The 11068-nt window shown below is 38.8% G+C and overlaps 1 protein-coding gene across 1 annotated transcript in view; it reads left to right on the top strand.

Annotated features, from left to right (window-relative positions):
- Positions 1 to 7760: 7760 nt before the first annotated feature.
- epas1b (endothelial PAS domain protein 1b) overlaps positions 7761 to 11068 on the top strand; it is a 61168-nt gene continuing 57860 nt past the window's right edge. The window contains exon 1 of the mRNA XM_042432854.1: positions 7761 to 8239. Within this exon, the coding sequence (XP_042288788.1) occupies positions 8214 to 8239 (26 nt within the window). The 5' untranslated portion in view covers positions 7761 to 8213. The remainder of the gene's footprint in view (positions 8240 to 11068) is intronic.

Here is an 11068-nt window from a genome sequence, read left to right as displayed (position 1 = left end):
AACAGATATTTCACAGAGGACGGGGTCACTGACTGAGCAACGAGGTTACGCCATAGGCCGCCGAAGGCCGACCAGTGGCGTAACCTCATTGGTCGCCAGGGCGGGGTGTCGCCACATGTCGCCACTTCCTGTATACATTGTTGGAGTTTTTTCCCTGCAGACAGTTGGTCGACTACGAGGCGGCGGCCCTATTAAAAACCAAATGGTACCATTAGCCTCCTTAGCTAACAAACCTACAGTAGCTCACCACTGCGAGTGTCCATTGTTTTGAGTGAGGCACGCTTACAGTGTTAACAAGCTCTTTTCCATCTAACTTGATACTTGACATTGACACAAGTTGTCCAGTGAAGCCAAATAATGAGCTGAAATGCAAAAATGTCATGGGAGCCTTTTACAAAAAAAAAAAAAAAAAAAAAAAAAAGAGGATTTATTTTAGTTCAAGTGCTTGTTACTGAAACTCTCACACCGCACCTTCTGGAGCAAGGTCGACTCCTTAAATCCTTATCCATGACCACTTGATCCTTGAAATGCTTTGTGTATATGTGTGTGTGTGTGTGTGTGTGTGTGTGTGTGTGTGTGTGTGTGTGTGTGTGTGTGTGTGTACAATAACTAACTGTGTGCTCAGTTGCTGTACTGGACCTGCAGTCTGTAACATGACAAACCAACCAAACCCCCATGATTCCACATGAAAGCGGTGGATCGTACACGGAGGTGAATGTGTCAGCACATGTGACTGAATGTGTGTTCAACTGAATGTATTTGCTCTGCGATATGTGTGTGTATGTGTGTGTGTGTGTATGTGTGTGTGTATATACGTGGAGAGCCCTCTTCATGTTTTATTTCTTATTTAAAACGTCTTTTTTTGTTTTTATGTCGTGTTGTTTTTTTTTTCTTTACTGGATCGTTTAGTTCTTGCTGACATGTTAGAAATCTTTAGATTTCATGTGACGAAGCAAGACTCACCTGGTCAGAAACTCTAGTACTTCACACCCTCCTCCTCCTCCTCCTCCTCCTCCTCCTCCTCCTCTCTGTACAACCTGGAGGTAAAATAAGCTTTAAATAAACAAAAAGGCTGAACTGAAAAGAATCCAAACATCTTCGAGAAACATCCATGTGCAATACTCTGTAAGAGTTTTATTTTTTTTCTTCATTTCATTCTGTTCTTCCTCCTTCTTTCCCTTCAGCATCATCCACAGTCACATGTTCAGGTACAAGGTCGACTGTAGTACATTTCATTTTAGAACACACACAGAAGTGAGAAATACTTCACACAGACGTTTCTTTGAAATCCATTTCGTTGACATTTCAGTCAGTTTCCTCTGTATTACATTCAGAAGCAATTGTTCTTCATTAGTGAAGATTTTTTCTGGCAATTATGATGTTGAATAGAACATTTAGAGTCTTCTCTCTCTCTCTCCGCGTCTGAAGTTCACTCTGTGCGTCATGTGAAGAGCACGTCTCTCCTGATCACGTATGTTTCTAATCACATTAATAACAGGAAGAGATAGAAAGTGCAGGTTCAGTCATCTCAAAGTTTTATGTGGAAACAGTGCAGGTGGTAAAAGAAGAAATAAAAAGGTGGTTTTGTTCAGGCAGAGAATTTCTACCTTTATTCCTTAGTTACTTTACAGCTGCAATGATTAGTTGATTAATCGATTGGTTGATCAACAGAAAATTCATTCATTCAATAACTGTTTTGGTCATTTTTTAAGCTATAATGCCAAAAAATATTTGATGCTTCTTTGTCCGACATTATACTAAACTGAATATCTTTGTGTTTTGGACTGTTGGACAAAACAAGACATTTGAAGACGTCACCTCTGACTCTGGTAAATTATAACTGTAATTTTTCACTAATTTCTGACATTTTATTGACAATATCAGCAGGTTAATCCATAATGAAAATAATCTCTAGTTGCAGTCTCACTTTTATTTGACAGAAATCTCAGCGATAATAGAAGAAGAACTAATGAAGCACATAAATGTCAAAGGAGCTTTTTTTGAGGCCCTAAAAAATGGACATAATTGAAAAAATAGATACTAAAAATTATTATCACAAACTAAAACAGAGCATTAATTTTAGATAAATACAATATCTGATTACCAACACCGTCTCCAACCTCCACCTGCTTCTGTTGGAGCTTCAGTTCAGCTCTTCTGAGCTCCATCAATGATGACACTGGTAGTAATAATCTTTTTATTTTATTCCATATTTTTTCTGTTGCATTAATAATATAAATAGGACAGGAACGCAGAGCCACCAGTCTGCAGGTTTAATTCCATCCAATCATAAGAGCAGATACCTGAAGAAGTGCTTTTGAGACTAGTGGTTCTTCATGCAAATGTCTGGTCACCCTTGTAACATGATATCAACAGGCCTACTGTTTATTATAATGTAATGAAATCAGGGCTGGGTGATAGATCAATATTATTCCAATATTTTGCAATGAGACTAGATATCTTATATCTTATCTCTATCTTAGATTTTGGATATCATAATATCAGGATACGGTGTAAGTGTTGTCTTTTCCTGGTTTTAAAGGCTGCATTACAGTAAAGTGATGTCATTCATGACTGTTCTAGCTGTTCTATTATTTATCTTTACCCACTTTACTGATGATTATTTATCAAAAAGCACCAATAGTCATCCCTACAATATTGTCGCAATATTGATATCGAGGTGTTTGGTCAATAATATTGTGATATTTGATTTTGTCCATATCGCCCAGCCCTGAGTGAAATGTCTTTCATTTCTTCTCTTAGCTTGATGATCTCAGAAAACTTTCACCTCTGAGCCGCTGACAGAATGAGCCTTGAAGTCAGTCCGTAGCTCCGATCGCATGATGAGCTGCTGCGATAGCTTATTACATGCAAACCGCATGCTCACATTTAAGGAAACGTGCAGCTCACATTTGCATGTAGCATGTAAATCTGACCCTGGTTGACATTCACCTCTCGTTTCATACAAGATGTCAGCATCTTATTCGACCGTCACCGCAATTATTTCACGACCATAACCAAATAGTTTTAGCTGCCTGTTCAGAACCACAAACAGACTGCAGCTGATATGTTAAAGAATTAAAGCATTATGGCACAAAAAACCTTCCTGCAAAATGTATTTCACTAATGCTAAATAGTTACATATGAATGTAATTAGTGAGAGATGTAACGGCATATTACAGGAGAGGCAGGGATGTCAACACATACACACATGCAGACGACATTATTAACGACTTACAGTCAGTATTCAACATAATGAGTTCATCATGAAACCTGCCAGAAAACCAACATAATAAAAACAGGCAGCGCTGTACATGTAGCAGTAAAATAAAAAAAACAAAGTAAATAGTGTGTTGTAGTAGCAGCAGATGATTTAGATACAGTAGCTGTAGGAGGACACTCGATCATCAAACACACACACACAAACACACACATACAGACAGCAGCGCAGATTTAAGACTGTCTGAACTGTTTGAACCGACTTCCACCATCATTTTTGATTTTCTTTTTCTTCTTCTCTCTTCATGTGTCTCCTGTTGCATCTTTTTTTTTTTTACTGTTTATTTTAAAAATGTCAAACTGTTTGTCCTAATATGACTCAAAAAGGATGTTCTCTCCAGGAAGTCCTCCATGCTAAATGCCAAATGCTATTTCCCAAATTTCCTGCCATAATCCCTTTTAGTTTAATGTTTGCTACAGAAGAAAATATACTTAACGTACGGAGTTCCTTTTCATTGTTTTGAACCTTAAGAGTGGGCATGAGGCAGATTTCAAACAATGGAAACAGTATTATGATTTTACTTACGGCATCAAACATTCATCTCCTTCGGGTCTTATGCAGAATGTTACTGTATGTAAATGTTTTCCGTATATACAGTATATATATATATATATATGTTTTTTTTGCGGTCCCTGTGTTTGTGAAGCTTCGTATGTACATTTTGTCACCTGACGTGTGTTTTTGTTCCTTTATGGATTATTTTCATGCCCTTTTATTTTGTGTTTATGTTGATATTTGTTTTCCTTTTTGCGCTGCGTGCCAAATGTACTGTATTTTAAAAGGATGTGAAGTGTATTTTAATTTTTGAAACTAATTAAATATCATGATGTCAGAAAGAAGAAATGTGTCTGGTTTTATTTTTATTCATTTTGTTTTCATCCAAATCTGCTACTTAATCCTCCTGCTTTATGAATTCAATAAAAAAAACATATTTACCATTAAATATAACAACATTTTGCTCAATTTAAGCATAATATGACGTCACCAAGCCCAAAGCAGAACGACGGGAATGATGAGACGTGAAGAAATCACCCAGGGAGTTCATTCCTTCAGAGGTTATGTGCGTATTAATTCAGTAATCTTTTTCATCTAAAAAAGTCTGAGAGGTTGACAGGGGAAGGCCGATGTCAAATGCCAGAAGCGGTTATCTGTCTCCAAGTTTGTGAGAAATGTGGCGAGACCTGCTCTTAAACTCAGAACGGTGGTGGGAAACTGAACGCTTGGAGGCTTTAGTGACAATACTTATGACGCAGGCTGTGTTGTTTTATCTACTTTTTGTTTTCATCCCATCATAGACTTAAAAATGTCCTGTACTGTATACTCCAAATATGTAAATACACCTGTCTTCACACCACAGTCGCTAAATATCACGTCTTGCAGTCAGTTGCAGCCTAAATATTGATGTGTAAATCAAGTTGATGGACTCAGTGGATGATGCTAGTAAACTACTACCATGAAAGACTGCAAATGGTGCACTTTGATTGACCTCTGTCTATTTTAAATATCTGCACCGACTTACACAGTAGGTGCGGTTTTATGCAAAACAAAGATGTGGTGTAGAGGTACTGTAACGCTCACGCCACAAACTCCTAATGTTTGTGTCCCATTTTGCACTCACACACTTCTAGAGAAGGTGTAGTAAACAGTACAGCGAAATTTGCATCTTGAATTAAATTATCAGTAGAATATACTGTAGTTTAAATGTGGTAAATACTTTGGAGCTGCTCTTTGTGTCTGTTACACTATTTGCATATGTCAGCTTTTACCGTGATGTAAAAAGCTTTAACGGACAGTGATGTGATGGATGACAGAAAGATGCATGTGAGATATTAAATGAATACTCCATGGAAAATCTGTTTTGTAGGTTTGAAGGTGTAAAGTTTGGAGCTGCTCTTTTGTGTGGGAGATGATCTGTACTCCGCTTTGGTGTAAAGCAATTTAAAAAAAAAAAAAAAAAGAAGAAATGTTTAACAGACTGAAATAAATATCCTCTCAAACCAGTCCCGCTGCATCAATCGTAATGTTCCAACAACAAAATATGCAAAAAAAAATATGCAAAAAAAAAATACGACTAAATAGAAAACTCCCATTTAGCTACTTTAAAGTAAACATGCTAAAATGCTGTTTGCATGGATGACGATTATAAACAACTAACCGCACGAGCAACAAAGACAAGCTGTGTATTTAGCCACAGTTCAGTGGAAAACAAGAGTCCCAAACATACTGAGTGCAAGTGAAGAAGTAGATTAGGAGGGAGGGGTGGTTTGAAAAGGTTCTGTGGATGTTTTTCGCTGATTCTGGGTCACCAGTGGAATCTATAGTAACTGCAGTGAATCAAAGCTGATTGCAGATGCATTAATCCTCCAAGAAGGAGACGCTACAAGCTTTGGACTTCCTTATAAACCATTATTGCAATGTACTGGTGATACTATTATTCTCATTTTGACCGGCAAACAGAGGCTGTGTCGCCATATTTTGGCAAAAATATAAGAGTTTCGACCACACCGACACTTAAGACAGACGTGGAGAACAGGAGTGTGCCCGAATACAAATACATTATTCGGCAAAGTACAAATAGTGGGTTTTATACGAATATTTGTTTCATACAAATATTTAAAAAGTTATTTGTTGGGGGTGTTCCCCAGAGATAAAGCTGAGCTACTGACACAAGCAAAGTGCTTACAAGGGACTCTCCATTACCTGTTGTTCCACTTCTCCTTTCAACGAAGTTAGGTTGTAAAAAGTAGGCAATAAATGAAAAGTGCAAAACAATAATTGCCTTTGAAGTTCCTCCCTACACATTACATGGTGTTATGGGTGTATAAATAGGTAGAGGTCTGTCTGCAAAGAGGTGAAGAGTAGAGTTTTAGCTCAGTAGTCAGCGCAGTCGTCTATGATCTGGGAGAATCCAGTTCAAGACCAGATGTAGGGACCTCCTTCATAAGGTAGTTTATTTATGAACACTTATTTTAACACTTAAATTTTCTAAAATGTTATAATGTATAAGTGTTACAATAAACAAAAACAGGATTTTTAAGCCTCTTTCCACTTTTATTCAAATACAAATACAGATACAAATAATTTTGCTGCCTCAACAAATACAGATACAAATACAAATACTGGGATCTCTGCACATCCTTAGTGGAGAAGTGGATTATACCGTGGTAGTTGTTTGAGGAGTTTTTGGACATTTTCTATTAAAGGTGCAGTGTGTAGAATTTAGTGTCATCTAGTGAAACGGAACCAGAAATGGAATATAATATTCATAAGTATTTTTTAATTAGTGTATAATCGAATGTTACCTTAGAATGAGCCCTTTATCCACCTTTATCCATCCGCCATGTTGCTACGGTAGCCCAGAACGGACAAACCAAACACTGGCTCTGGCACTGGGGGGGGGGGACTTCACCACTAGATGCCACTAAATCTTACACACTGGTCCTTTAAGTTTTGGCAATGAAACCGGTTTATTATTGGAAATGATAAACTTTTGAAACAAAACTTTTGAATCTAATCTGATCACAGCAGTCCTCCATGAACTTTTTTACTAAACTAGAGAGGCTGAAGACTGTATTAAAATATCCCACACACACATGAAAATACTCTGCTTTGAATAATAATTCATCTTCTGATGTGGTTTTTCCAAAACCTGGTTTGTTTTTCTAAATTCTTAAAATAACATCTTTTTCTTCTGTGTCATTAAAAAATCAGAATCTCTGATATATTTCATCTCAAAAGTTTTCCTGCTGGACACAAGACGTCTCCTACATCAGTCGGTGAAGTCCATTCTCAGTGTTCGTGCACTGGAGGCTTCGAGTTTCCACATCAACTGAGATTTTCAGTGAGAATCTTTTCACTTTTCCACTGTCGAACTCTCCGCACGCACACACACACACACACACACACACACTCACCGAGCACTTTATTAGGAACACCTGTGCAATCCAATACGACAGCTCTGCCATAAATTCTAATTTTGCAGTATTTTGTTGACATTGTCAGAAAGGTGATAATTCTATTTTGCGGGACAAATTATTAGGAACACTTTGTGAACAATGTCAACAAAAGCTGGAAATGTATAAATTTACGGCAGAGCTGAGCTTAGATCGCACAGGTGTTCCTAATAAAGTGCACGGTGGGTGTACATCACTCTGCACAGTGAAGGTCAAACATTCCTGTGCAAGTAACAACGAGCACATTTTTTGAGCGGAGGGGGACTTTAATATTTTAAAGATTGAGTTTCAGTCGAGCTACAAACACAACATGAGTCAGAGCATTTGCATACTTCTTCATTTCAATAATCCAATCATTTTATTGGCGGGAAAAGGGGGCCTCCCGCACTGATTTCCTTACAGCTCACACACACACACACACACACACCTGTTGCGGATCAGGGACAAACAGGTAGGAGAGCGGAACACACAGGGGAAGGGCGGGGCGGTTAAGGGGGGGAAGGGGGCGGCTCCCGGCGGCGTTTCCAACCAATCGTCGTGCCGGAACGGAGACAGCGCCTGTCACGGTGCCAGCTGAGCTTCAGGTCAGAGACCGAGCAGCTTTTGGGAGTTTTCAGATCAGCAAGCGAGGAAAAAGTTTTGACAAGCGGACCTGCAGGCGGCTTCTGTCAGCAGCAGCGGCAGCAGCAACAGCGGCTCAACGATCAGCCTGTTTGCGGTGGTTCTGCGGGTGAGAGGCTGTACAATCCTCGGCAGTGTTCTGAGACTGTACGGCCCCGATACCCCTTCCAGCCTGGACGGTCACACTCAGCCTGGTTTTATGGACTAATGACATAATCTGTCAGAGGACTCCTTCTGACCTGCGCACTTCGATGTAATAGCCACATTTTTTTTCTTTTTTTTTTGTACTTCTTTTGAAAGTTGGACTTAACTCAGACTGACGGGGAATTACAACATTGTGATTGTGCAAAACTGAAAACATGACTGCCGATAAGGAGAAAAAGAGGTAAGACTTTTGATTTATCCCCCCCCCCCCCCCCCCCCTCCTTTGCCTTTCTCTTTTTAATTTCCCTTTAGATATATAACGAGTTTATTAATCCGCAGTTTGTAAATGAGAGCTTGTGTTTTATTTAGTGTAGAAATTGGCTGATAGTTTGGCTGCTGTGGCACAGACCTGTTGCTGCAGCGCTGCATGTGACTTGGCCTGAATATCTGCTCTGATAGCGGTTGTGATAAATCACAGTCACAGCCAATGGCTTCATATGTGAAAGCTGTGTGACAATGTTAATGTGTTTTAATGCAATAACGGCACCGCGGTGGTTGATTAGACTCACGTTAAGGTAAGTGGTTGATGTAAAAGGGGGGTCTTTAATTGACAGGACGTTCTGTGCTGCAACAGGTTGTCACTGCGTTTAACCAGACTTCATTTAGGTTGAATCACTTTTTATTTATATATTTATTCTTTGAAGCCGTAAAGAGACTTTACATCCAGTTGCTTGTTAGTGAAAATTTAAGAAAAAGCAGTTAAACCGGCTCCAAAGTCCAAATATATGAAATCTAAACAGCTGGAAGATGTCAGATTCTGATTTATTGTAAGTAAATGTATTTATTTATTCAAGATAGAATATGCTTTGAAATACTCATAGATGATTTATTTATTATTTAGATTTTTATGGATCATTGGTGTATATTGTATTTATAGTGTATTTATTGCTTAGTTTAGCAGTTTTTCTATAAGTTGGAGCTGTGGTTTTTCAACATAAAACTCCTGATTCCTGCAAAATGTCACAGTCACAGAAGACACATCTGTAAAGAGGATGCTGAGCAGACATTTAAAACACTCAGGTAGCACAAAAGAGCCTCGTATCTTACAATAATGTCTGCAAAAAAAAAAAATCAGATCAAGAAAAAAGAGCTCACGGCTGCACTTTCAGGACAGAATGTAAGTTGACCTCTAACCTCGTTATGAGAGAGGACAGGTGTCCGTCATGAGGTAATAACCAATCAGTCATTACAGTAGACAGCAGACTTTTCTCCTCGGGGAGTTCTGTAGATTCGCAGGTATCTTGCAGTAGCCTGCAGGAGTCCTTGCTTTCCTGTGGACGACATTACAGATGGTTAATCAGCGCTGGGAGTTCTGCCAAAACTTCTGCTATGTGTTTGGTGACTTCACTGCAGCGTTCATGTCAGATATGAACTTTTTTGTCTGCTTACACATCAGATAACGTTTGTCCTGAAACCTGCTTGTCAGACATTGATGTACATGAGGGCACTAAGCTGTGAGACACCTGAGAAAATGACAGATCTTACATTGTAAGCTTCTTAATAATAAAACCTCTCACTTGATTTATGTATTTGTGCACATGTGAGGTGTATTTTTCCCCCTTTTTTTTTTTAAAACAACTTCTTTAATGTGGCGTCAGAACATTCATATTCATACTGTGTGTCTTCCTGCGAGCTGCACCCTGTTTTTTGTTGTTAATGTTCAACAGTAGTGATGAGGTCATGGGCCTAATCTTGGTTAATAATGCTTTACTGGTCCTGCTTTGTTTTGCCGTAACAGTTAATTAATCACACCTGTCATCTTACCTGCACAAGGTCCCTAATTTAATTGGTGCTTCTTTTTTTTTTTTCTCCCCCAATCAGATTGTGGAAAGATGTTTAAATTGAATGTGCGCTCAACAACATTTAATGAAGAGATTCTAAGAGATAATCTATAAAATGAATTAAGATTTTGAGGGGAAAAAATAAGATTTCCATCGGCAGAGTGGGGTTTCCCTGACGCCTTCTTGTCTGTCCAGTCCACCCTTGTGACGCTCTTCTCTTGTTTAACAAACGCTATCAGATCAGGCCTAAATATGAACACAGCAGGTATTAAAGACGGAGGGCAGAGACACCGGACTCTCTGTCATCAGGGATGAAAGCGAGAGCGAGAGAAAACGACATTAAAGAGACAGAAAGTGAGACGAGTCCAGGAGCGTTTCCTCTGGCTCGTCAACGCCTCGATGCCTCTGCCAGAGAGCCATCGGCCATTTTAGGGCAGGAGACCTGCAAGCAAGTGTGTCTCTGTCAGGCTGCAGATGAAAAGCGTCTCTGTGTGTATGTGTGTGTCTAAGTGTGTGAGAGTTCACTAGTTTTTTTTTTTTTTGGTCCTCCTCATTGATGTGTTGTTGTGTGTTTCCCTCTTGTCAGTGTGTTTGTGTCGCCGCCGCCGCTGCTGCTGCTGCTGCTGCTGCTGCCTGGAAGTAATAATTGCTCTGATAAGTTGTATGATTCATGATGGCCGCCTGGCAAACACACGCCGTGTTTATTTGAGATGCAGTATTCATGTGATTTATGGTGTTGAGGAAAAAGACATTTATAACATTTATAGTCATAGTGTAGGCCGTAATTCCTGTCAACCCGAATCTGTCTAATCAAAAACATGTCATGCAGTGGATAATATACAATATACAGAGATACAGAAGTCACAAAAACATCACAATAAAACTTTTAAAGATATACAAAAATAGCAAACAAGGTGATTTGGGCCTTTTGCCTGCAGAGTCTGTTATTTTCTATATGATTACACTTCACAGTGCATCACAGCAACTCACCACAACCATCATCTTTGTGCAGTAATATGTTTGTTTGTAAGCTGGAACTAACAGTAATTTGCATTATTAATTAATTTTCTGATTGTTTTCTTATTTATTTGAAAAATACTCACAATTTCCCCGAAATCCAACTGCTTTTTTTGTCTGGCCAATAGATTAAAAATATTAAGATATTCAGTTTTCTATCGTTCAAAATGTTGGTATGTTTGCTTAAATAACAATTATTTGATTATCAAAAT

This window comes from Thunnus maccoyii, chromosome 14 (genome assembly GCF_910596095.1).
Source record: "Thunnus maccoyii chromosome 14, fThuMac1.1, whole genome shotgun sequence".
Classification (NCBI taxonomy): Eukaryota; Metazoa; Chordata; class Actinopteri; order Scombriformes; family Scombridae; genus Thunnus; species Thunnus maccoyii.
The sequence above is the reverse complement of the archived record's forward strand: the minus strand, read 5'-3'. Positions and strand labels throughout refer to the sequence as shown.